General features: G+C 35.5%; 1 protein-coding gene across 2 annotated transcripts in view; it reads left to right on the forward strand.

Moving 5' to 3' along the window:
• Window positions 1-27,857, forward strand: part of LOC128996566 (dynein heavy chain, cytoplasmic-like) — a 93,949-nt gene that overhangs the window by 10,654 nt on the left and 55,438 nt on the right. Inside the window, exons 8-34 of one of the 2 annotated variants that reach the window (XM_054421960.1) lie at window positions 1,335-1,456; window positions 2,171-2,246; window positions 2,799-2,975; window positions 3,347-3,438; window positions 3,890-4,106; window positions 4,699-4,834; window positions 5,943-6,142; window positions 6,351-6,524; window positions 7,950-7,988; window positions 9,736-9,807; window positions 10,589-10,852; window positions 11,231-11,374; window positions 11,824-11,976; window positions 14,372-14,479; window positions 14,630-14,751; window positions 18,129-18,312; window positions 19,678-19,791; window positions 20,783-20,929; window positions 21,660-21,882; window positions 22,602-22,858; window positions 23,374-23,487; window positions 23,927-24,022; window positions 24,385-24,531; window positions 24,834-25,006; window positions 25,738-25,927; window positions 26,289-26,432; window positions 26,682-26,867. In XM_054421960.1, the coding sequence (XP_054277935.1) occupies window positions 1,335-1,456; window positions 2,171-2,246; window positions 2,799-2,975; window positions 3,347-3,438; window positions 3,890-4,106; window positions 4,699-4,834; window positions 5,943-6,142; window positions 6,351-6,524; window positions 7,950-7,988; window positions 9,736-9,807; window positions 10,589-10,852; window positions 11,231-11,374; window positions 11,824-11,976; window positions 14,372-14,479; window positions 14,630-14,751; window positions 18,129-18,312; window positions 19,678-19,791; window positions 20,783-20,929; window positions 21,660-21,882; window positions 22,602-22,858; window positions 23,374-23,487; window positions 23,927-24,022; window positions 24,385-24,531; window positions 24,834-25,006; window positions 25,738-25,927; window positions 26,289-26,432; window positions 26,682-26,867 (4,071 nt within the window). The remainder of the gene's footprint in view (window positions 1-1,334; window positions 1,457-2,170; window positions 2,247-2,798; window positions 2,976-3,346; window positions 3,439-3,889; window positions 4,107-4,698; window positions 4,835-5,942; window positions 6,143-6,350; window positions 6,525-7,949; window positions 7,989-9,735; window positions 9,808-10,588; window positions 10,853-11,230; window positions 11,375-11,823; window positions 11,977-14,371; window positions 14,480-14,629; window positions 14,752-18,128; window positions 18,313-19,677; window positions 19,792-20,782; window positions 20,930-21,659; window positions 21,883-22,601; window positions 22,859-23,373; window positions 23,488-23,926; window positions 24,023-24,384; window positions 24,532-24,833; window positions 25,007-25,737; window positions 25,928-26,288; window positions 26,433-26,681; window positions 26,868-27,857) is intronic. The other variant, XM_054421961.1, reaches the window with a different exon arrangement.

The raw sequence follows: 27,857 nt of genomic DNA on the forward strand, positions 1-27,857 counted from the left end.
GACGGGTCCCGAAATTTCGGGATTTTTTCGGGAAAAAAATATTCCCGATTATCGGGACGAGATAACATTTGACTCGGGAATTTTTCGGGACGGGATTTGGTCCGATCGTCGGCGATTTTTCTGCTTCGCGAGTGCCGATAACGCCGTTATTGCGAGCAATAGGTCTGCGAACGCAGGAGACAAAGTCATACCGACGATCGCGCCGTGACCGCAGAGTCCTACCGACGATCGCGCCGTGACCGCGAGTCATGACGACGATCGCGCCGTGACCGCGGAATCATGCTGACGATCGAGCCGTGATCGCGAGTCATACGGACAATCGCGCCGTGACCGCGAGTCATTCCGACGATAACCCCGTGACCGCGGAGTCATACCGACGATCGCGCCGTGACCGCGAGTCATACCGACGATCGCGCCGTGACCGCGAGTCATGACGACGATCACGCCGTGACCGCGGAGTCATGCTGACGATAACCCCGTGACCGCGGAGTCATGTTGACGATCGAGCCGTGATTGCGAGTCATACCGACGATCGCGCCGTGACCGCGAGTCATGCCGACGATAACCCCGTGACCGCGGAGTCATGCTGACGATCGAGCCGTGATTGCGAGTCATACCGACGATCGCGCCGTGACCGCGAGTCATACCGACGATAACCCCGTGACCGCGGAGTCATGTTGACGATCGAGCCGTGATTGCGAGTCATACCGACGATCGCGCCGTGACCGCGAGTCATGCCGACGATAACCCCGTGACCGCGGAGTCACAAGTTACTATAGATACCTGTAAATTGTTACCAATTTTTTGGCTTTTATAGATCAGTGCCACAAATGGTAAAAATTAATTTCGTATGTCTTCTTGGTAACTGCAATACAGTACTTTCTTTTTATGCACAGAAAAAAATCCCGTCCCGTCCCGTCCCAAAAATTGGGAAGGAAATAAAAATCCCGTCCCGAACTAAAAATTCAATCCCGTCCATCCCTAAAATTTTATAAATATTATTTAATAGGTAGGTTAATAGTTATAGCCTAGTTTAAAAAATATTTTTTATTCTTGAAGTAGGTACAGAAAAAAATTCAACCAAACTATTTTTTGAGTAGGCCTACTGTTGATTTTTATTATTGTTAGAAAATACGATTTCTTTGAATGATTTTAAAATTATAAATAGATACTGACAAGTTTTTAATGGTAAGTTTTGATTAAAAACTCTGAATTTTAACCTAAAAAATCATCCCTGAGTTTTTTCAGCTTGCTGTTCATTATCATGAAACTGTTTGAACTGATACTCTCACTGTTTTGCTGTGACGGGAGTGTTTAATCTCTCTTCTGTTCAGGTGCTGGGTACCAGACGGCTGATGCATATTCCCTTTGATGAGTTTGAGAAGGTGATGACGCAGTGTTTCAGTGTCTTCACTTGTTGGGACGATGAGTACGACAAGCTTCAAGCTTTGTTGAGGTTAGTTCTGCTTTAGATCCAAACATTAGCTTTGGTCGCAAGCATTTTTAAATTGCCTATTTAGATTCCTGTAACATAAAACATCAACTTCAAAAAGCCTTTGTAAAATTTGAATTTTTATTAAAAGGGAGTGTTTAACTAACTGATTAGGAAAAAATATAGTCCAAAGACCTAGATAGATCCTCCAAAAATTCACAAAACATAAAATATTCCTTTTTAATATAAAACTTCTTCCAAGAGTAGATTGAAGTTATCGGTCATCTCAGGTTAGCTAGAAAAATCTTTTCCATTGAAAAAATAAATTCTAAACAACCGTTTAACTTCATTTTAAAATATAACTCTAGTAAACGTTTTTTACCAAACCTAGTTGTTTTACAACCGTTTCGTCAGCTTGGTAAAATACCTAGGCTAATCTAAATTATTGTATTGCCTGTATTATACTTCTTTTGTTAATTTCTTTTGGTGTTTATCCACCTTTTCCATACCTAATATTTCCTAATCCTTCCGATTGTAATTTTTTTTTTCCTTCTGAAATACAGTACTTCCCCTCCTCTCTCTACAGTAGACTCTCTCTTATCCAGACACCTTTTAACCAGACATCGGTTTAACCGGACTCTACTCGGCGGAAATGACATCTCTTTAACCGGAAAATGTTTATCAGCACATCGGTTTAACCGTACTAGATTGGCAGGCTCTAAAAAAACTTTGTTGCAGAGACTTGGTGAAGAAGAAGCGAGACGAACAGTTTAAGATGGTCTGGAGGATGTCTCCAGTACACAAACGGCTACAAGTAAGTAAAAATAATTGATAACATAGTTTGGTAAGATTATTGTTGTTATCATTTTTACTAGATTGGTGTGATTGTTTAGAAAAATGCAACAAAACAGTAGCAATCAGTTTGATTGGTATGCTTTTTATATTTTGCATGTATATAAATAATTTCAAAGTAATTGTTCACCTATCTCCGTAATCTTTGCAATAATAATTGTGTTTTTGTCAATAAACCAGTAAAGTCATATAGTCATAGGAATTGCTGTCACTAGCAGTGAAATGTTCTAATATTTTGTTATGCATAATGTAAAGTTTTGTATATTGTCACAAAAAATCCCAAAATCCTGGGCCCTTGTACCATGTTGCATCCTTAACCTCAATGAACTAATTAGTTAAGACATGATGTTTGATTATGTGCGGCCATTTCAATTTTTGAGATATTAAAATGCCAATTTATTTTGATAACAAGAGTCTACTGTTTGTGTTCCATGTGCTACAAATTTCAAAGCAACAAATGTAGAATGAAAGATAAAGACTCTGACTCCTATGACCATACTCTCTTATTTGACAGGTCCGCATGGAGCACATGCGTAGGTTCCGTCACCAGCACGAGCAGTTGCGCACTGTGATTGTCCGAGTGTTGAGGCCCACACGACCAGCTGGTCTGTCTTCAGAATCTACTGCAGAGGACACAGGGAAAACACAAGACCCTCTTAGTCTAGAAGCGGCCGACGCTAGCGCCATAGAGGTGAGGGAAAATGTTCTGTCTATTTATAAGCATGTATCTCAAGGACTTACCATTTTTATGACAGATAAACCCAAAGGTTCTTTTTAGTGATGTGTCGAAATCGAATCTCAAAGCTCCAAAACCACCTAAAATGAGAATAAGTTTTGGTTTTGAGTTTTGAATCTCGAAACTGACGTTGTTTGGTGTCATTATTATTTATATAAGAAACTAAGTCCTCTCAAAATACTGCAACGTAGGCCTATACATCATCCTCGTTACAAGAAACTAAATTTATCTTTTTGATTCCTCACAAAAGTTGGAATTCTCATTGTACACAGGTAAATTGTCAGTTTTCATCTGTTCTTGCTCATTAACACTTGTTGAATTTTTAGGAGGTGAACCTGGCATATGAGAACGTCAAGGAGGTGGACTGTCTAGACATGAGCAGAGAAGGTGTGGAAGCTTGGGAAGCAGCTGTGGCCAGGTTGGTAACACTGATGGTTATTACTATAAACAAGCAGTTCTTCTATACAGGGTGTCCCGTGAGTAAACAGCCAAACTCAGGGAAATTGTTTTATGGGTCAAAATAAAAAGAAAATAAAATGTGACATCCAAAGTTCAAGAGATCCATCTTAGAAAAAAATTAAGTGTCGTAAAATTAAAATTACAAAAAGGTGGCCTTTTTTAAGTTTTTACAGTCAAATTCAATGTAAACGGGCAAATCAATCAACATTTTACAGAACATGGCATTTCAAGTTTTTGCAAATACAAATCCGATTCAAAAAGGCATAAAGTATCGCTTGCAAACTCATCCAGGAAAGTGTCAACAGTACTTGCATAAAACTCGCTCAGCAAACCTTTCATGGGAACTATCATCAACACCTACTTCCCGTGCATTTCAGTTGAGGAATAGCTTTGAGTATTTTCTTTTCCAGGTACGAGGAACGTATCGACAGAGTAGAGACTCGTATCACGGCTCACCTGAGAGACCAGCTGGGAACAGCGAAGAACGCCAACGAGATGTTCCGCATCTTCAGCAGGTTCAACGCGTTGTTTGTGCGTCCTCACATACGAGGAGCCATACGCGAGTACCAGACGCAACTTATACAACGAGTTAAAGATGATATCGAGGCTCTACATGAGAAATTTAAGGTTAGCAGCAACTTAAGTAATGCCATATGGCTTATGTAAGGTCATAGATGAGGCTTAAGAAAATTCTTGTACAGAAAGAAGCAATCAAAGGCATGTTAAACCAAGGACATGATGAATTGACTAGAGAATACAAAAAAAAATTATCTAGGTTTTCTAACAGTTTGTAGTAATATTTTAGAATGTATAGTTTTTGTATGTAAGTTTTTAAGGTAGCCTGTTATTCATACAGCACCAGATAGAAAGTGAACAATATTTAGGTAGACACAGATTGGGTGAATGAATATGAGGAAAACCCATCGTATAAATATTTTAAAACCAATTCCCCCAAAATTTAAAATAAACCAGATGGTTAAAAGCTCTGAAATATTTTGAAATTCTTTTTAATTTAGAATCCATTGTAGTCTATGGGAATATTTATTGCAAGAAATATTTAAAGAAGCATTTTTTATGACACTTTTTATGTCACTAGTGTGAACAGAACAGGATAAACAAAGACGTTTTGATTTGATTTTATCAACATATAGAGCACAAGCGCTTTGTGTTTTACATTTAGTTTCCAAGTCTGATAATAAAATGTATGTTTGGTTTGCAGGTCCAGTATCCGCAAAGTAACTCTTTTAGGATGAGTTTTGTCCGAGACTTGCCGCCCGTCTCTGGATCCATCATTTGGGCCAAACAGATAGACAGACAACTCACTGCGTATCTCCGTAGAGTAGAGGATGTTTTAGGTAAATGAACACACAGACGTGAAGTACTATTTAGCCAAGTGGCTGATAAGGACTTTTTATAAGAGGATAAAGTTCAGTTAGCTTACATGAAAAAGTTTAAGTCCAGGGGCTAATAGATACACAATGTAAAGTTACAACACATTACACTGATATTTTGTCTTTATATAGGACTTCTCCAGAAAATAGGTTTGAGGAAATAGATTTAAAATGTATGTAATCTTAAATATAATTAAGTGGAAAACTGATTTAACACTTACTGGTGTACCAATTCAGCATTTCCACAGAGAAGTAAGAAACAGAGGATACATTCAATGGTACACTTAAGTAGTGTCTAGCACCAGTCGCTGGTGTCTAGAGCAAATTCTAGTTGTAGTCCCCTTCCGCTCTTGCCATCACGTACTAAAGCGCTCGTGGTAGGAAGGCCCTGTGCGCTACAACTGATGTACGAATATGCTATGTTGCCATCATTGCTCTTCCTTGCTCAATACTAGTACATATCCGCCCGACATACCAGAGCTAGGCGGACGGGTGTCCCATAAGCTTGAATCCTCTGTATCTTACTTCTCAGTGGCATTTCTCAAAACTAGTTTGGTTACATTATAGGTTTCTGCATGCATATATATTTTACTCATGTTAGGTTTTGTTTGTAATCTAACTAACAATGATAAGTAAAATGTTATTAGAACTTAGAAGAATGGCTTCGACAATCAAACTTAACTAACACATTGTGGTCTTTGGTGTAAAGCCATGTCATATTAAAAATAACTTGAGTCAAACGTAGTACATGGAGTAAGTATGGTCCATTACTGATCCGAAAACAGTGATTTGCAACTAAACCAAAACGTTAGTTTTGTTTATTTAAAACGGGTTTACTTTAAAAACCACAAATTTACTCTGGGAGCAAGATTGTGCAGTGATACAGCGGGTCATGGGTTCAAATCCCAATAATCACCACTGTCTTTGATTATGTGGTAATGCTGCAACCCTTTAGGCCTAGCTTGAAGTAATGTGTAAAATGGTTCCGTGCTAGAGCCTTACGCAATGAAAGTACAACTCGAAAAGTAATGAAGCTATTACCAACATTTTAATGATCCTACACATTTTCTAGGAAGGGGCTGGGAGAACCACATAGAAGGACAAAAGCTGAAGGCAGACGGAGACAGTTTTCGTCTGAAGCTTAACACTCAAGACATCTTTGAGGACTGGGCGAGGAAAGTGCAGCAGCGCAACCTGGGAGTGTCAGGACGCATATTTGCCATTGAAAGCACTCGGTCACGTATGGGACGAGGCAATGTGCTCAAGTTGAAGGTTGGTTGTTTCTCAATAACTGAGGTTAATAAAGTCTTCTAATATAAGTCTTCTTCAGAAAATTATGCAGGGCGCATTACTATTTTCTCCGTTTAGCTAGTTTAAATGAAATTCTCAAGTATGATTGTATAACTAGAGGAATTTCATTACAGTAATTTCAGAAAAAATAGTAGATTATTTTATTTTTATTTCAACAATTTTTGTCCAGGTGAATTTTCTGCCAGAAATCATCACACTGTCGAAGGAAGTGAGGAACCTGAAGACACTCGGGTTCCGAGTACCGTTGGCTATCGTCAACAAAGCTCATCAAGCCAATCAGCTGTATCCCTTCGCAATATCACTGATTGAGACTGTCAAGACTTACGAGAGAACATTGGAGAAGGTAAATGTAGCTCAAGTTTTAGTGGTAAATCAGTAAATCACCTCACAGAGTAGATTGTAGGTAGGAAAGTTCAACTGGATAGTTATCAAGCACTGGGTAGGACTTTTGAAAGCCGTATTTGAAACTTTTCATTATTTCTGCACTCAGAAGTATGGTATAAACAGGTTTAGGAGCCCACAGTCTATTTATGATTTTTTTCTCTAATTGATTCCATACTTTATAGTATGAAGTAAATAAATATACATTTTTGATGTGAAATGTAATAATGCTTGATAATTTTTGTATTAAAATATTTGACAATAACTGACTTTAATTTCTTCAAATGTGAAATGTATAAATTACAACAAGTTTTCATTCTGTATTGCCTAAAATAGTAGATCAATTTGACTTTTTGCTAATTTTAATTTCAAATTACTTGCCAACCCGTTTAAATTGACAGATTTCTCTAGGTACACATTATTAGGTTTAATCTATGAATTTTATTCACTAATAGTCTGCAGTTTAGTAAATTTGGTGAAGGTAGTGTGACACCGTAGTGGATCATAGAAGGTATAGCGTAAGTAGAGATATTGAGTAGCACTGAGCTCATTTTGAACTTGTACGATCTTACAGTTGTAATTGCCAGGTCATGGATACTCAACTGTGGCTAGATGGTCATCCAAAAGGTTATCTAACAACATGTTTGGTAAAAATAGCATAGAATGTGTGTGTTTTACAGACAATGTCAATATACAAATGGAGATGTTCAAAACGAGCTCGGGGCAAGCAGTTTTTCCACTTGAGGTATTTTATTTCAAGATTAAAATGGGATTTTGTCTAGTTAAGGGATATTTTATCTTTTGAGTAGAAAAGCCACGTTCAAATAACGTTAAACACCTCCACGTTCAAGCAAGGGATACAAATGATGAAACGGGTTGTTTATGTCTGATTGAGGGATATTTTGGCAATTGATAAGGATAGTGTTGAGTAGCAAGGCATTATTTTTTAGGATTAAGTTGGAGTTACCTGATTGAAAGCTTCTGTATTTTGATTGGAAAATCCATGTTCAGAAAGGTATAAGTTTTTAGGAAAAAGTGGGATTTTTAGCCTAATTGAGGGCTGTGCTATCTTGTTTGTTGAATGTTAAATCCATGTTCAGGGAGATTTAGTGGCTAGTTGAAGGATATATTTTTTGTGGGATGGGAAATCTATGTCCAGTAAGGGTAAAGTAGGTTCTTTCTCTGTTGAGGGATATCTTGTCTATTGATTGGAAAAGGCATGTTAAAAGGGGCTAGTTGTCCCCAGAGGGGCGTTTGATCTTTTGTGTGGGAATAAGTTTTAGGAGTGGGATTTTCCCTGGCAGATCTTTGGTGGGACTAATCAAGTGGAAAGACTGAAAGTGTGGATTGCGTTTGACTGGTGTTTCATTTACTTGTGTTTAAACAGCTCACAGGTCGCAGTACAGCAAATAGTCCATCACTCAAGGTAGTTTCAAGTGAACGTAACGCTTTGCTTGCTAAATGCAGCTCGTCACAGGGATCCCAAGTACAATCATGTATTTTATATCATCTACACAGTTAAAAAACTTAAATGAATTTACACATTTTACTTTTAATTGACTTTTTTGAGGGGGGTTATTGTTCACTAACAACTTTCTAATTCTTAAAACGTTCCAATGTTCTTAAAATTATTGTTAGATGATTAATGTATCGGATTTTGGTAAAGAGGGATGGGTTTGATTCCCAAATTTCACAAAAGTGTAAGTTAGCCAGAGTTTCTACTGGTTTACAGCTTTCCCAAAAATGTTTGTGATTCTTTCATTAAAAATGCCACTGGCACTGACAAATTTTTGCTTTTCGAAAAATATAAATTATAAGTAAAACTTAATTTGAAACAACGTTCTACTTGAAAAAATTGTTCAGGGACAAAGGTAGTTTTTTTTTTTTGGAAGGAGTTGTAATAAATGATATATTATACGTGATTGACTTGGGATTTCTGCTATTTCGATGTATGTGCCAATGTAAACTGATAAAAATAGCAATGCGATTCAACATGTGCAAGGCTGCGCTTCCCAATGTATCATACACCTTGACCCAGCATGAGTAAACGTTTTGCATGATATTGCACTATAAACTATTTACAGGTTCAAAAATATGTTTAATATTTTAAATCATGATTCTATCAATGTAACATCACCAAATCCTGTAAGAATAATTTGTAGGTTACCTAAAATTTAACTTTGACAAAGAATATTCCCCCAAATTTGTTTAATGACTTGATTATAATACTGAAGTAAATAGTAATTATTCAAAATTATTTTCAATGTGTATTCACTACAGTAACATGCATGTTCAATGTCATAATCGTATATGTAAATATTACTTAGGTGTAGTTTTAAATTTTTTTTTGCGAGCAGGGGCATAGTTAATTAGCGTTATAGAATTTGGAACATATTTTGAAACTTTTGTAAGAATACAAAACAAAGTCATAAAGTGGAAAATAATTATTTTTTTTAGTTATATATTTTTTGAAGATTTCGCTCCATGTATGCATTACTATTAAGTATAGTTTTCTCGTATGAAATGTAAAATTGTTATCTAACATAAGGCCTAATTGGTTCTTTAATTTAAAAGTCTTGAATCTACAAAACCTTGGTTTAATTCCTAGCCTCCCATCTGAATAAGCGTAAAGTCACGTATGTATGGTTTTTCCTAGTATAATCGTGTGAGTTGCACCTGAGTGCTCTTTTTTTTATAATATGCTATGATTTGCTGAGTTACTCTGGGACTATTGTTAATATAACAATTTTTTATGTATAAATTGAAGTGTTTGAGAGTATAAACTAGGTTTCACTTTGTTGCTGATAGGTATTATTCTTTTATTGCTGCAGTCATTTTTAGGATACCCTGAACCACCATTAACGATTAAAAGTTTAAAACACAATGCAATATCTCTTCTTCAAAGTTATTTATAAACCCTGATACACGGTGTCTTTGGACCATCCTACTATCGCACATAGTACGATATACTATCGTGATCGCGTGTAGTACACAATACGGATGATTCATCCAGTCAAAATATCACAGATTTAATTTAAGGAAATTGGTAGTTAATCTGTTATAAAAACTCATCAACAAACATACACTAGTTAACAATAGTCACTCTCTCAATCTCTTAATCTGATTATATGTGTATTTTTGATTAAAGCAATAATACCATTTATATTTTACAGATAGAAGAAAAGACCAGCATTGTGCCTTTGGTGGCCGGTCTCCACAAGGAAGTCCAAGGTTTGATTGCTGAGGTACGTAGCCTCAATTGATTATCTTCGTTAATATGAACTATCATGTTTATTCCTCACACAGAGTTGATATAATTGTAACAATCCAAAAATGAATTAATCATTGATTTGGCTTAAATAATTAATTAGATGGATAAATATAAGTTAAAGTGAAATTACATAGAATTATTAATATTAAAAAAATTATTTCTTTAAAAAGCGTTTTTCTGGTTAAACTGCTTTTGCCTATGTACTATATGCACTATTTTACATGACATATTGTTAAAAAAAAAGACAAACTGAATAGGGACGAGCAGCTATATCTGTGCTTCACAACGGGTAGAGGGCATGAAACAGAATCAGTGGTTTAGATCTGCTGTAGGAAATAGTTGCTAATTCATTTTAGAAACAAATCTTAATATAACTACTTGGTGTACGGTAGTAAAATTATCTTCTTTAAATTCAGGTAAAAGGTTTATATTTCCCAGGAAATCTAGTATAGTGTATAAGTAGTGCTGATGCATGTTCAAAAATACTGAAACTACAATTTAATTTGAAAAGATAAACTTTTTTAACGTGTAGGCCTACTTACTTTTAAGCTCATTATATTTGAAGTCAATTGATCAAACAGAATCAAACATCATAGGCTACTGTAGTGTAGCAATAAAATCAATCCTTCATATTTTTTTGCTAATTTAGGTTAGAACTTGAATTGTGTTAGATTACCTTTGTTGTTGCTGCACTGTGTGTAGTCATGTTGTACTGTCTCCATGAACATGTAAATAAAGGCTATTGTCTATTGCAGGGCATCCAACTAGTGTGGGAGAGCTACAAGCTGGACCAGTACGTGCAGAGGTTGGCAGACCTGGTAGTCAGCTTCCAGGAGAAGGTGGAAGACTTGCTAGTGTTGGAGGAACAGCTGGATGTGGACGTTAGATCCCTGGACACTTGTCCCTACTCTGCCAACACTCTAGCAGACATTCTCAGCAAGATACAACACGCTGTGGACGACCTCAGTCTGCGACAGTACTCCAACCTGCACATTTGGGTCAACAGGCTCGACCAAGAGGTTGGTTTTGTGTGTTTAAGTTGGTATACTCTGCTAACCGGGTCAGAAAAATCCCTCATCCCGCTTGAATTTCATAAAAAAAAGAAATGCTAAAATAGCTCTTTAAATTGGAGTTAGCTATCTAGAAAGCAGAACAAATCTGTGAAAGCCTAAAATCCTGTTTATCTTGTGTTTGGTCAAACATTTTTGTTTTGCAAAGGAAAATCCCATTATAACACTGGTTTGTTGAAAATAATTTGTTATCACTCTGCATATAAATTTGCCGTTATGACTTCTAACAGCAAAGGTGATTATCTACAACCTGCCCCACTCCACTGTGTTTTTATCTTAATCTGTAACTGAGAGATTTGTAAGTTATACATGCATTTCACATTTCAGGTTGAGAAGAACCTGTCCAACCGTCTGCAAGCTGGTATACAAGCGTGGACTGATGCTCTGGAGGGTAAGAAGGATGAGATAGACCTCAGCATGGACACTGACGCCCCGGCACAACCTACACACAAGCCAGGAGGCGAACCTCAGGTAAATCAACGTAAACTCATATAACTTCAAAAGGCTAATTTTCAAATACCAAAAACATCTAAAACTTCAGTTGTACAAAAATTATGCTATCACATTAACAAAAACAACCCTATGTTGTATTATTGGTATTTGGCAATGAAATTGATTTTCCCAAACAAAAAATGTAATTTTAACATCAAATTATTCAAAATGTAATTTTTGTTCATTTAATTAAATGTAAAGAATAATACTCAATAGAATCAATTGAGTTATGATATTAAAAAAACACGAATAAAATTTTACTGTTTATAAATAAATACATAATTAAAAAATATGAGAGCATATTTTTAAAATTAAAATCTACCACCATAATTGACCATGATGAATTCAGACCGAAACTCTACCTATGACAAAAATAGCTTTTTACAGTTAAGTTACTTGTGAGTGATTTGTCAATTGTATTGTTCCAGATCACCATTCAGATCTACGAAGTACGCATCACCAACCAAATCATGTACCTGTTTCCCAGCTTTGAAGAGGCGAGAACCAGGCTTATGCATTCAATGGAGGCTTGGATTGCTATCGTAATCTCCCAAACTCGACTACAGAGCACCAGATATCAGGTAACCCACTCAACACTGTACTCAAGACAAAAAAAGCAAATAAAGATCTAATAATTTCTATCTATTAGAAGTGCATATACCACATTTGACTTAATTGATAAAACTAGACCCGAAACGTAGTTGAAGTGAGCCACAGACAGATTGCTCTGATGTAAATTACTGATTTCTGTAAAATATTTAGAATTGTTAACCAAGTCAAACTGATTTGAAAACCTATTGTAAGCTATAGATTCATAGATAGATTCATAGATTCACTGGCTCACAGATGATGTTCTTTTTTAATGAAAAATTGTCCACAGCTGGTCAATATTCAATTCAATTCAATATTTCTTTATTCATTGAAGCACAAAGTACATGAATAGTGTCATTCTCTTAAATGTTTTTATATTACAATGTTATATTCTCTGGATACAAAGTTCTTAAAATCTAACATAAGTTTATACAAATTACAAATGAATGCTCCTTCTAAAAAATTTAAAGTTCATCAAGGGAATACAATACCTTGTTGATGAGAAATGTTTTAAGACCCCTCTTAAATTCGACCATGCTTTTTGCCGATTTAATTTCATTTGGAATTTTGTTGTAAAATTTGGAGCCAGTATAACTTGGTTTTTTACTGTAAAGTTCTAATCTGTGGCGGTTTAGAGCAATGTTGGTTTTGTTTCTGGTATTGTAGTGGTGGTGTTCACCAGTTAACGCCAATTGAGAAAATCTGTTTTTAACATACAGGGTGATTGATATAAGTGTGCCAGCCGTTTTATTCGAAAACCATAAGAGATATAAAAAAAAGTTAAATGGTAAGTGCCTTGGATTTTTTATTTAAAAAATTATAGTCAAGTAAAAAAAATTATTTTAGCTGCCATTTTTCCAATATGGCCGCCAACTTTGATTTTTCTTATGGAATACCCTGTATTTCATGATGTATTTTGGTAGAAAATGTAATTTTAAGACGATTTTATTCTTGTAATTTTTTTCATAAACCTAACCGTTTCAAACATAATAATGGTTTAAGTTGTGAAATTTTGAATGGTTTTGGAATAAAACAGCTGGCATGCTTGCTAAGGCCTTTATCGAAACTCTTTCTCATGCAGAAATTTCAAAACTTTAACCATTATTATCTTTGAAACGGTTAGGTTTATGAAAAAAATTACAAGAATAAAATTGTCTTAAAATTACATTTTCTACCAGAATACATCATAAAATACAGAGTGTTCCATAAGAAAAATCAAAGTTGGCGGCCATATTGGAAAAATGGCGGCTAAAATAATTTTTTTGACTTGACTAAAATTTTTTAAATAAAAAATCCAAGGCACTTACCATTTAACTTTTTTTGATATCTCTTATAGTTTTCGAATAAAACGGCTGGCACACTTATATCAATCACCCTGTATAGAACTGTTTCATAGATGTACAATCCATATACTGTAATTATTTTTAATGATCTAAAATGCTCTTTTGAAGTTCTCGAGTCAAGGTCCAAAATAATTCTTATAGCTCGTTTTTGTAATTTTAGGATTGTTTCTAAGTTATTGATAGATGTAGCGCCATACAGAGATATTCCAAAAGAAATAACAGAATGTATGTACGAAAAGTATATTGATTTTAATGTTACTTGATCAAGAAGATTTTTTAATCTAGTTAATGCAAATAGACCAGATACAGTTTTTTTTTATTACTTTGTTTGCGTGAGAATTCCAAGTTAAATTTTTGTCAATTTCAAATCCTAAGAATCTAATATTTTCTAATTCTTTAATAGGTTTCTGATTAATTTCTAGTGAAGGATTAATTGAAAGTCTTGTCTGACGGGTCTCAAAATTTATGAACTTTGTTTTATCTGGATTCAAAAGTAACTGATTGTTTTGGAAAAAAATTGAAAGTATATCTAGATTAGCATTAGCTGTCTTTTCAATTTCCTCTTCAGAATTAGCGGTAACTGTAAGATTTACATCGTCTGCATAAAGGTAAAGTTTGCTAGATTTAGTCAGCCCTGGTAGGTTTGTAACATAGCAAATGAATAGAAGGGGACCCAAGATGGATCCCTGTGGTACACCATGTTTAATAGTTCTAATTTTTGACTTGTGAGTAATTTTCATTTGATTATTGAATTGGATAGTTTCTACAAATTGTTTTCTATTACAAATGTATGATTCTAGCCATTGAAGAGATTTATTTTTTACTCCGATGCTTGACAATTTATTTAAAAGTAGATTGTGGTTTATAGAGTCAAATGCCTTGGTTAAATCCATGAAAATGCCAAGAGCCTTTTGTTTTGCATCTAAACAATCAATAACTGACTCTAAAAACTCTGTAGCAGCTGTCACAACTACAATATAGAAGTAAATAACAACTACACATTGAGTTTTTTATTTTTGCTTATAAATCTTTTTGTTTCAAGGTCGGCATAGATCGAGTCACTTCACAGACATACAAGAATCTGTTGGCAAAACTGCCACCGAGTGTTATGTCCAACGCTTTTGAAGCCATCGAGAAGAAAGTCAAACAGGTAACTCAATTAGTTCTTTTAAATTCATAAGTAAACAATAAGTAGTAGCTATAAAGTAAGTAAACAACTTGCCATGTGAGATGATTCAGAAAGTTTGATGTTTTTTAATGTTTAATAGGTACAACTAATTGATCCGTTGATGTTTTGTAGATGAGAGAGTACGTAGATGAGTGGTTCAACTATCAGGCTCTGTGGGATCTACAAGGCGACACCCTCAACCAACGGCTGGGTGATAGCGTCACTCGGTGGATGAAGTGCCTCAACGACGTCAAGTGAGTCACTAATACATACATAGACTCAACGAGCAGTACGGAGAGTCCATAAACCATAGATTTGAAATAAAGCGATGTATTTGATTTTCGGCAATACTAGATATCCTAAACATCAAAGTCAAAATCTAAATCATTAATTGCAGCACCAAAGTATCTTGTAGGAATCCCTTAAGTTGCCAAAAATAAATTAAGGTTATGTTTTTAGGAAAAAGCATTTAGCTTGGATTAAAATAAATATATATAGGATGGAGAGGACACAGCTAACTCACCTGATGAAAGGTTGCAGATGAGTCAAAGAACACATAAAATCACACACATTAATATACTTAATCCAAAAATAAATTAAATGTTCTTTAGCGCCTTTACAGGGTCACAAGGACAGTTGACAAAACCTGAATGTCATAAATTGTTTCCTGTAATATTGATGGCCCAACTTTACCTCTATAAGACTTATACTGCATGGTGAATGTGGAATTGAGTACATTAACATGTCAAAACCAAAACTTGATTCCGAGATTTGCTAAAAAGGTTTTGAGTTTCGATTGGTGAGTTTGAAAAATCAAAACTTAAAAAATTCAAACATTTCTTATGTCATTATTATTGTTTTTAACGGAAATCACATTCATATATCTTTTTTAAATGTAAATGTCACTCGTCTTTTACTGTATCGGTCTATTATCTTTAGAAGTGGTGTCTTACATTCCCAATGATTTATTTGCCCTATTTGTGTAATATATCTATTAAGTAGGGGTGTGCGAAGCAGCAAAAAATTTTCGATTCGAAGCAACGATTCGATTCAAAAGATTTTCGATTCGATTCGATGCAACTCGATTCGAAGCAATACGGTATTTTTCTATTCATAATTGTCAATTGAGTGGATTAACAATAATTAAAATTTATCACATTTGTGTAATACAAATTTTTGTTGATGTGGTATTAGGCCTATTCATACTTACATATGAATTTTAGGTGAAAAAATATTTATTTTCAATCATATGTATTAGAATAACTGCTGGAAATACCAGTGAGCTGCTTTACTTGCCTATTTCATAATTTTTACTTGGAATTGGCTCAACTGCAAGAAAGAAGAAAATATTTTTTTTATCAAGACATTCATTCTTATTTTAATAACTGTTTAAATAACTAAATAGGTACCGGTAGCTAAATTACAACAAATTTGAATGGAACTTAATATAAAAAGACCATTAAGAAATAAATTTACATATCACAAGTTTAGGGCCTGTGGACCGGCTTCAGGACTGCAAGCAAGAAGAAAATAAAAATAATATGTTTCCACCATGCAACATGTATCATTCATTCCCTGCCTCCTAACCTCCTTAGTATAATAACCTCACACTTACATTATTTGTTACATCATCATAAATAAAGAATTATTATTGGCATCAGTAGGCCTACAGCTTTACATAGGCATTATTTTTATAGGGCCTAAAATAGTAATAGGCTAGAAGCAACATGTCAAGTGGAGAACTCATTGAAGAAAAGATATTGTGTAAACTAATTTCCTATAAAACTCAAAAACAGTAAATAACATACAAACATTGTTTATGGTATAATTAATAAAGACTAAAAAATGCATATCATGTCATACAGTAGTATAGACCTACCGGTACTGCAAGAGATTAAAATCCTAAAACAACTGATTTTGATAGCTAATGAATGAAAAGAATTAAAAATCCATAAAATGAAGCTAAACAATATCACAACTAATTAGGTACCCGAAAAGTAACTCTTAAATAATATATAGAAGATTAAAATAATATTAAATCAAGAGACAAGAAAGTTAAATGCTATCTTCTAGTGCCCTTGGCAACACAGGTCAATGTTTTTAAACTACCCTCAATGTTTTTGGAACAGCAGGGCCTTTTTCTCTTAAGGAAGGGTAGTAGTATGTCAACAAAAACAATGAATCAGTCTCACCAGCCAGGCCCGGGCAACGATGTGTGAATTCAAGGTCATAGACCCTCCCCCTCCCCTCTTACACCACCCGGTTGCTTCAATTGCTGACAAAATGCAAGTGATGAAACAATGAAGTAGAGACAAAGAAATATATTTCTTTATTCAAAAACACAAAACTGTTAGAGATTATTTTCAAAGAAATTAATTCAATGTTATTTGTGAGTTGTAAATATTGTATTGGATCTTAGAAATATATTTTTTTAACCCTATTTAACCAAGATACAGATCTGTTCACTATATCAGATATTTCTTTTGTTTATAATTTATTATGTAAAATACTAAAATATATTTTTAATTAGGTATTGAATGAACAATAAATGATTATACTAGTATGTCTGGATAAATAGTCTTTCTATTCTTTTGACTTTGTTTTCTTTGCACTGTTAGTGTTGCGTCACGGCTTTTGTCTTGTTACTCTTATCAGTAGACGACTAGACCTGGCTCTGGCTAGTGGCAGTGCGGCAATTGCTCTGTTGTGTCTTTATTCTTAAAGGTCGTGAGCCAACTTAATTTTTAATTCTCATTTGAACATTTTAATTCCTCTGTAATAGATATAATAATATAATAGTGTTTCTTTGGAAATTAATTATTCTTTTTTTTCTTTTGCCCCAACAAAAATTCGGGGACGGGGACCGACAGACACCTAACAAAAATACCAAATGTATCAGTCTATAACATTGATCTTACTAGTTAAGTATTAAGTAACAATTTTTCAGACTTATTTTTAAAATGATTTTGGAGTAACCTACCTTTTTTTGGCTAGGTTCACAGTAGTAAAATATTTCACACACTGTTTACATCAAGACAAAAAAACAAAACCTCTAATCATTTGCAATGTCAAAACAAAAAAATATAAAACAATTAAAGCTATATTTAATGCAAAGAATGTATTAAATAAGAACGCCTTCGTAAAGGAAACGCAACAGCAACGCGCTCCTGTATTGCGGGTATTGCATTGACTTTCTGCAGGCGTTTTTCGTATATGGATACTGACTCCCTCGTGAATCGAATCGTTTTTTGACCACCACTGAATCGAATCGCGATTCGATGCATCGAATCGAATCGAATCGAAATTTCGATGCATTTTCGATGCATCGCACACCCCTACTATTAAGATTTTTCATAAAAACAAACTTAACTTACTCAACACCTTATTAATTATACAGAAAAACAGACATTCATATTTATTTGACCTGGACCAATCAATAAGAGCTTAATAAGCATATAAGACAAATCAATAACTTGCGATAGCTGAGTCTGATTTATAAACTTCCCAAAGTACTTTAACCTCTGTCAGACACTGCCATTTTCATATTTATCGAAAATAGAATCCATTACATTTTACACTCTTTATACATTGACTTTTTCCAATGCTGAACAGGTTTTATTGTCCTTCACAGGAACTCCCGCAAGACATTTGACACGTCCGAGACCAAGAAGGAGATAGGTCCGATTGTCATAGACTACGCCAAGGTGCAGAGCAAAGTCACCTTGAAGTACGACGCTTGGCAGAAAGAGACTCTAGCCAAGTTTGGAGTTCTGCTCGGCAATGAAATGGCTCAATTCCATTCACAAGTGTCTAAGGTAAAATGTCTTGAACAATATTTTTAATAATATGTCTTATGTAACTACTGTAGGTGTAGTAAAGTACCTCGTAGAACTAGCCGGGACCGCGACTGTCTGTCAATCAAAACAAATACAAAAATCCACTTAAGCACTCGTTTATGAGGTTGTATAAAGCAATGTTGCTTCAAATACGCACATCTTGTATTCATTTTTATTTATTGCAAACTTGTCTGTATTTTCTGGTGATCCAACTTAAAGGGTGGTGACTTAACAAGGTTGTACTAATAATAATTGTTTTACGTTTTAAATTCGGCCTACAAAATAAACCGTCAACTTTTTAGGCATTGAATTACCTGTCATAACTATTGTAAACATATACTAATTTAAATAATAATTCAACTGTTGTTCAAAGCAAAACAATAAATTTCATTTCATATAACTTTATTCATTAAAGTACAATACATAGATACAGGAATGGCGTCAAGAGTAATTTAATAAAACTAACTAACTAAAATACTCATCATTATCATGCAAGGCATAACAACATACCATCAACATTAATAGCTTTTCAGATAAAATAAATTAAAACAAGCAGTGCAATATGAAAGTTTATACATGAAAATATCAAAATTAAAAATATAGATAAAATTATTTTAAAACCAAAAGTTTCAATTGATATGAAACAGAGCAATTAATAACATAGGCCTATATAACTAAAACTCTTCGAAGGAGTACATAGCCTTGTTGATAAGAAACTTTTTCAATTTTGATTTAAATTTAATTTTTGGAAGTTTCTAATTTGATTGTCATTGACCACTGGTTTACTGGTTTTAAATAAAGGAGAGAAGTATATTACACTAAGTCGAGTTTTTATTTAAATCATGGTTGTGTCCTGAAGATTATGAAATGAAAATTACCAAGAGCCTGTTTTTCATTGGAAAGCTACTGGTAATTATTATGTCTGTGTACAACATTAATCTCTTGTGACATAATATACACTGTAAATTTAAATAAGTTACAACAATTATTTCTGTTTGGTAAAAAACTAATTGTCCTATTAATCGAGGTGTACCTAATTCACCTACCTCATTTACTAATTTATCTCTTCTAATTTATGTAAATTTTATTGCTTTGTAAGCAACACTTATATTCTTAGTTAAAAAAAAAATCCATCTTACTGATTCACAAAATCTTCCCTTAAATAACTTGATAATTTTAATTTTGTCTTTTTTCATCATATTTTTTGTGATCTTATACACTTCATCCAACCATTATGGTTTGTAATATACTATTTGTTTAACATAGTTATGACATTTTTACAATGTATTTAATGGAACAATCAATTATATTTGTGCATAATCAAACTCTTCTGTTGTATATCAGAGCCGTAACGACCTTGAACAGCAAAGTATCGAGGCCGCAAGTACTTCGGATGCTGTGTCTTTCATCACTTACGTGCAACAACTGAAGAGAAACATGAAACTTTGGGAGAAACAGGTAATTTTGGCCTCAGTTACAAAGAAATAGTTTAATAGGGGAAATACTTGTCAAAACTATTGTGGACATGGAAATTGAGTTTCATAAGTTTAAAGTACTTGAATGAAGTAGGACCACTAGAATTGATATAGCATCATTAAACTGCACTTATGTTACTAGAATTAAAGGATTAAAAGTTGAAATGTATCATAACTTTAAGTCTTACTGTTCAGATTCTAGGAAACATACTTTGTAGGTTTTCCTTGAAAGTAAGAAAAGTATTTTGGCCTCCGATTGGGCCTGTTGATGATCAGTGTGATTAGTAAAAATTCACTATTGTCAATATTGTGACTAACCGCGGTAGTCAATATTAATTATTATAAAATTCTTTCATATATTTATCATCTTGTTAAATTTAAAGCATATAAATGCAAATGGGTTATCTGATAAAAAGATATGCCATTTGCCAGGAATTATTAAGGAAATTGACAGGAAAGCAGGCTTACCTTTAAAAAAGTCCATAGAGGCATATAAAATTTACAACACAACACAAAAGTAGAAATTTTTTCAACCACTGGAGAAATGCTCTCTAGTGAAAATTTCTTCTTTTGTGTTGTATTATGTGTCTCTATGGACTTGCAGCTAGTAGGCTATATTTGGTAGTTCAAAGTTGATTTGTATTAGGCCTAATATTTTTTCTCAAATAATTTCACAGGTAGAAGAAACTTTACACGGTTATGAAAACTACTTTTGCTTTTTTACATGAGAATTCTTAGAGAAATAGTAAAATAATTTTGCCGTAATAGTTCCGTTGTTTGGTTAAGCGTATCCACAATAGATGTATTTGGAAGCAATTGGTCAGTTTAGGAATGGTGGTTTTAAACTTATACATCTGAAGTTTAGAATTAGCGTATGTTTAGCCTGGTCAAAATAAAATATTTTAAATAGGTTCAAGGTCAAGCAACAGCTTTTTCACAAATGGTTATTTATATGGGATCTCTTTGTCATGTAGGTGGAAGTTTACCGCGAAGGTCAGCGTATCCTAGAGAGGCAACGTTTCCAGTTCCCCAACAACTGGTTGCATGTGGACAACGTTGAAGGAGAGTGGAGCGCATTCAATGAGATCATCAAGCGTAAGGACTCTTCCATTCAGACACAAGTGAGTGTGAAACATCAATGGTTGCTTGTTACCGTTGTCACTGTAGGCGAAAAAGCAAAAGATAAAAGTAAAATTTAAAGATAAAATGTGTTTGATAAAAAAGAAAGAAACCAGCGGTAAACCAACTTGAAATACTAGACTGAAGTGGACAAAAATGGCGGCTTCATCTTTGAAGAGCGTCATCTTGAGCAGTGGGGGATGGGTGGGAAATTTGAAAATTTGTAGAATCTAAATACCTTCTTTTTTAATTGTTAGTTTTAATTGTATTCCTTAACATCCAAGATTTGTTACTTCAACCCTGGATCTTTTAATTATGTAAATGAAGTTTGTGTTACTGGTACCTGCAAAAATTGTCTAGTAAATAGACCGGTAATGGTAATGGATTTAAATAAAATTTAGTATGTGCTTATGCCTACTTTTACATGGTATCTCCAGGTTTTTTTTAAATTTTGATTTTAATGGATATTTTTCATGAAAACCCAGAAAATAATAGAAAAATTTGATTTTCACAAAAACAGCTCTTACGATTTTGAATGGTTTTTAGTATATTTTTGTCTTTGATTCCAAACAAAATAGCACAACCTCCAACACTGTAAAAATAATGGTCATTATGATTTTTGACTCATCAAACTCTCACTGTTTTACCTACCACGCTTATTCACAAGCTTTAATGTCAAGTCAACGTGAGAAAGTATGTTCCAGTTGATACCGTTCATTCATGTTTGCGCAGGTCCAGAGTCTGCAGCAGAAGATCGTAGCGGAGGACAAGGCTGTGGAGACTCGCACCAACGACCTGCTGCTGGACTGGGAGAGAAGCAAGCCAGTGGAGGGCAAGATCAGACCTGACGAGGCGTTACAGCAGCTGCAGCTGTTTGAGAGCAAGTTCAGCCGTCTCAAGGAGGAGCGTGACAATGTGGCCAAGGCCAAGGAGGCTTTGGAACTGCAAGACCCTAGTGAGTGTTAATAAGAAGATTAGGTTTTCTGGCACGCCTTAGATTACAGGAATCTTATCACAGAACATGATTCGTAGGCTACTCGGCAAAGAGTGTAAATTTCCTCTTATCGTTTTTGGCTATGATGAATCTTAATTGTTGCATAACGGAAATAGCTAGAATAGTAGTGGATGAAGTATTGAATTGTCAGAAGCGCCTCATACCTTGTCCAGTGAACTGCTGTGAAGATGGCTGTATGACAAGAGGCCGAAACGTTAGAACTTAGTAATAAGTTTCTGTCTGTGACACAGTCCACAAGACCTGGTTTGTAGTGTTACAGAAGGTACAGAAGGGGTACACATCAAACCCCAAATTTTGTTAGACTAAAGTTGACCATGTACTTTTCTTTGGGTCTAACTTACCAATGACAAACAGCACACAAATAGTTCACAATATCATTAATCCCATATATCATTATAATCATCAAAATTATTAATCATTAATCACATATTTTCCCTCTAATATGAGGCTTCTTCAGAGGAAAGTAGGAGAATCCATCACACGGTTTTGTGAAGAGAAACCAAATTAATTTTTTTGTGAAATTTTCTTTGCTGTAAACCATCTAGAAGTAAGTTGGTTGTGAATCCATCATCTCTTCTTCCAGTTCTTTCGTCCAATTACTGAATTGTATTTTAGTGACTGTGGAGGCTTACTTGTGGTGATATCGTCTATTGTCTCAGGTGGTGTCAGCTCCAGTGAGGACCGTATGCTGGTGGTGTTTGAGGAGCTACAAGACCTGAGGGGAGTGTGGTCAGAGCTGTCCCGTATCTGGCAGCAGATAGACGAGATCAGAGAGAAGCCATGGCTGAGTATTCAACCTCGCAAACTGCGACAACAACTGGACACTCTAACACAGCAACTCAAGGAGTTGCCTGCAAGACTCAGACAGTACTCCAGCTATGAGTATGTCAAGAAAATGCTGCAAGGATATTCCAAAGTGAGTCCGAAGATGTGGTTAAAGTGAAATTGGTTATAAAATGCATGAATACAACTTCCCATTACAAGATGGAGGCGGGTACATGGTGTTAGTCCAGACAGTCTAGACCTAAGTTGATTGCCTGCAATTACTATTTATAGTCTGTTCACAAAATTTAGGCGGTTTAAGGGAAGGTTTTTGGGTTCCCCCACCACTTTTTAAGCTTAATCTATAAATCAGCTGATCAGCTGTCAGCTGTTGTTTCAAAGTTAAGGTGGAGTGGATTGAATCGCTTCCCCTCAAACTGACTAAATTTTGTGATTGGAGTATAACACACTACAATATCAACCAAACATTCATGGAACAGAATATTTCATAAATGTGAAAGTCCTTGGATTCAACCCTCAGTATCTCCATAATCATTTCTTAGTACCTTACAAATTAGGCAGTGTAAATTTTGTTTGCATATATATTTTTGAAGATAATTCTCAGGAGCGATATCAAATGGAGCCCAACTAATTTCTATTGTTCGTTAGGTGAACATGATGATTGTGGAGCTCAAGTCTGATGCTCTCAAAGAGAGACACTGGAAACAGCTGATGAGGAAGTTGAGAGTCAACTGGGTCTTGTCTGACCTGACACTTGGACAGGTGAGTTGAGTGCTTCGTTACTATGCAAAGTTTACTTAATGATTAACAGATCATTGTGCATTACTGTCGTGAATATTGAATGAAAGCGTTTCAGGCAGTTATTTGTACACAACAACTTTACAACATAATTTGATATTTCATTTTACTCCTTTAAAATGCTTCTTCATGAAGAATCGGTAAAGCTGATTCTACTACTGAAGAAAATCCCCTAAGTAAAAATATCTAATCAATTTTGTTGTGAACTTTTTGTGTACCGTTAACAGCCTGGAACTTTCCTAAAAACCCTATTTTAAACTTAAGTAACATAAGTTAAATTTTGTTACTGACTGATTTAGTGATTTAGTTTGTTTTATTTACATTTCATGTTACACAGTTAAGTTTTGTTGAATACAGTTTAAGGTATTTTTATCCTCACTCTTATCAACATGTGATTTGTCAGGTGTGGGATGTAGATCTGCAAAGCAATGAGTCCGTAGTCAAGGAGATCATACTGACAGCACAAGGAGAAATGGCTCTGGAGGAATTTCTTCGACAGGTAAAAATAATTAGTGGTAATAAATGTTTTAGTTTACCAAAATGTCCTAAATTAACCTTACCTTTAAAGTTTTATTTACTCGTTTTGGTTGGTTTGAATTCATATCTGAAAAACACAAATAACAATAAAATGTTTTTTTTAAGCAAAAATTATATTCTTTACTTAATTTACTTTCATTTTGTCGATAGTCTGAATTGTGGATTTGACATAATTAGAATTCCAGTATTTGACCATCTCTATTATTCCAAGATTCTATTTACTGCAGACTCAACTCCCTTTTTCTCTCTTCTTCTACAATAGTGTTTTATGTACAGTATTGAGCCTATTAAGCAAGTATTTGACGATTTACCATTCCACTCCAGGTGCGTGAGTCGTGGCAGAGTTATGAGTTGGATCTCATCAACTACCAGAACAAATGTCGTCTGATCAGAGGCTGGGACGATCTGTTCAACAAAGTCAAGGAACACATCAACTCTGTGGCAGCCATGAAACTCTCACCTTACTACAAGGTAAGCCATCAGTAATGTTGTTACTTTTGAAATTTACTTAGTAAAGTACTTGGTGAAATTTACTGTTAGCTTTGAAACTGTTATCATAACTACATTGGTTTTAAATGCTTTCTGTTAATGACAACGATTCTCTTCACCTTGTTTTAAATTCCATCTATTTCTATTGCTTCTTGGTATTTGTGTTTTTATCTCAGTCTCTTATTCCTTATTTCTCCCACATTCTTCTCAAATAGCAGCATGAGAAGGACATGTTAGTAGGAGAGAGGATTCAGTATTGAAAAGAGTACGTCAATCTGTCGCAGGTATTTGAAGAGGAAGCCCTGACCTGGGAAGAGAAGCTGAACCGGATCAACGCTCTGTTTGACGTGTGGATAGACGTGCAGCGCCGCTGGGTCTACTTGGAGGGAATCTTCTCTGGAAGTGCAGACATCAAGACTCTGTTGCCTGTGGAGACATCTCGTTTCCATAACATCAGGTAACTGTCTACAAAGAGCACAATAGCCTAGGATTTTAGGACTTTAGTGAGAATATCGTGCTTACTTAAATAGGGAAAAGCCTAAACTGGCACAAGAAACACAACACTATATAGGTGCTATACATAAAACATTATAATATTTCATTGTCACCAACACTCTCACTTCAACTCTTACCTTCCTTAAGGGTGATAAACATAGTGGAGTAGCGAGGCTAGAGTGAAGCTGAGAGTTTTTTTACCCTCTATGTTAGCGGTGCCTCACATGCACATAGTGGAGCAGATTTTAAAGCCAGTTTGACCACTGAGCCTCGACCCTCGACCAAACACTCGAGGTAAAGAATTTGGGGTAGAATATCGCAGGAGAAAGATTACCGTGTTGGCCTGCACTACGCTCTCCGCTCCACTATGTTTTGGCACACCTATGTACATGCATGATTAAAAAAACTGAAGCCTTGCCCCTAATTTTCACCCTTAAAAATACTCTCAGTGAATGTGAAATATTGAAAATTTTTGTGTTTCTTGCCCCGGTTTGGACTATTTCCCATTCACGTAAGCATGATATCTTAAAAAAATCCTAGTTTTATAGTTATTGTAATGGTTTATGTAAATAAGAAATGAGACCAAGTGGCTAAATTGAAATTTCTTGTTAAGAGATCAAGTTCAACTAGCTTACCTAAGAAAATTAGAGTCCTGCGGCTATTTCTAAAATCAACACTATCCCTATGCCTCAGCTCTGACTTCCTGGGTCTGATGAAGAAGGTGAGCAAATCTCCCATGGTGATGGATGTGTTGAACATCCAAGGAGTTCAGCGCTCACTTGAGCGTCTCGCTGACCTGCTGGGTAAGATACAGAAGGCACTCGGGGAGTACTTGGAGCGGGAACGCACGTCCTTCCCTCGGTTCTACTTCGTTGGTGACGAGGTTTGTATTGTTTATAAGCTTACTTGAGTTTACTTAAGGCTACTTTAGTATTTGGAGAAAAAAATAACATTAAAATACACTATTTTTTGTTTCTTCAATTTTAGCACAGTGAATAAACTAAGTTAACCTATGAAAAATAATTACTTCCTTCTTTAAAGATTTTTAAAGACTTTTACACTGTATATTCTATGTGTATACTAGGCTATATTAAAAAAGTATTTAGATTATAAATTTGACCCTCAATTTTAAAATATACACAGAATTGAATACATAACTCCAAAATCTGGGATTTAATCATTCTTTGGATAAAAATCATTAAACTTATTACAATTGGATCTTGCTAATAAACATGCTGTTTTAGGACCTGCTGGAGATCATTGGAAACAGCAAGAACATTGCTCGACTACAGAAGCACTTCAAGAAGATGTTCGCTGGTGTGGCGGCCATCTTGCTGAACGAGGAAAACAATGTCATCACTGGCATCGCATCCAGAGAGGGAGAAGAAGTAAGTTGAAATCATTGTAAATTGAGTATTAGAATAATCTGAGCTCAATTTTTTTTCTTTATGTAGCAGAGATTTTTGCCCTCTTGTAAGTGAAAGAATATATCCTGACTCACCTTAAGAATAATATGCAGTTATATTTAAAACATTCCTTACGTCTCTTCTATAAAAAAAAACTTAACAAAATCATAAAAAAAGCTATTAAGAAACCTCGAAGTGCATTCCGTAACTAACCACAAATGTTGTCTGTAGGTGAAGTTCCTCAGCCCAGTGTCTACTGTGGAACACTCCAAGATCAATGAGTGGTTGACCATGGTAGAGAGAGAGATGAGAGTGACTCTGGCCGCTTGTCTGGCTCAGGCAGTCAAAGACATCAAACAGTTCAAGGACGGACCCATCGACTCTGCCTCCTACATCCAGTGGTGTGACAAGTACCAGGTAAGACTATGTAGAGGTTGTGTTCATTAGACCTGACCATGGTAGAGAGAGAGATGAGAGTGACTCTGGCCGCTTGTCTGGCTCAGGCAGTCAAAGACATCAGACAGTTCAAGGACGGACCCATCGACTCTGCCTCCTACATCCAGTGGTGTGACAAGTACCAGGTAAGACTATGTAGAGGTTGTGTTCATTAGACCTGACCATGGTAGAGAGAGAGATGAGAGTGACTCTGGCCGCTTGTCTGGCTCAGGCAGTCAAAGACATTAAACAGTTCAAGGACGGACCCATCGACTCTGCCTCCTACATCCAGTGGTGTGACAAGTACCAGGTAAGACTATGTTGAGGTTGTGTTCATTAGACTTGACCATGGTAGAGAGAGAGATGGGAGTGACTCTGGCCGCTTGTCTGGCTCAGGCAGTCAAAGACATTAAACAGTTCAAGGACGGACCCATCGACTCTGCCTCCTACATCCAGTGGTGTGACAAGTACCAGGTAAGACTATGTTGAGGTTGTGTTCATTAGACCTGACCATGGTAGAGAGAGAGATGAGAGTGACGCTGGCCGCTTGTCTGGCTCAGGCAGTCAAAGACATTAAACAGTTCAAGGACGGACCCATCGACTCTGCCTCCTACATCCAGTGGTGTGACAAGTACCAGGTAAGACTATGTTGAGGTTGTGTTCATTAGACCTGACCATGGTAGAGAGAGAGATGAGAGTGACTCTGGCCGCTTGTCTGGCTCAGGCAGTCAAAGACATCAAACAGTTCAAGGACGGACCCATCGACTCTGCCTCCTACATCCAGTGGTGTGACAAGTACCAGGTAAGACTATGTTGAGGTTGTGTTCATTAGAGCTGACCACAGCTTAGCCCAAACCGACCCCTTGGGCCAACTGTTGTTCCGACGTGACCTGAAAATTTCGGGTACCTTATCAAAGGTACATTTATTTGGCAACCGGTAAACATGAAAAATCAGGATTACGACCTAAAAAG

Source organism: Macrosteles quadrilineatus, unplaced genomic scaffold, assembly GCF_028750875.1.
Source record: "Macrosteles quadrilineatus isolate MER2022 unplaced genomic scaffold, UCM_ALF_1.0 Scaffold_6__1_contigs__length_79288215, whole genome shotgun sequence".
NCBI classification, from domain to species: domain Eukaryota; kingdom Metazoa; phylum Arthropoda; class Insecta; order Hemiptera; family Cicadellidae; genus Macrosteles; species Macrosteles quadrilineatus.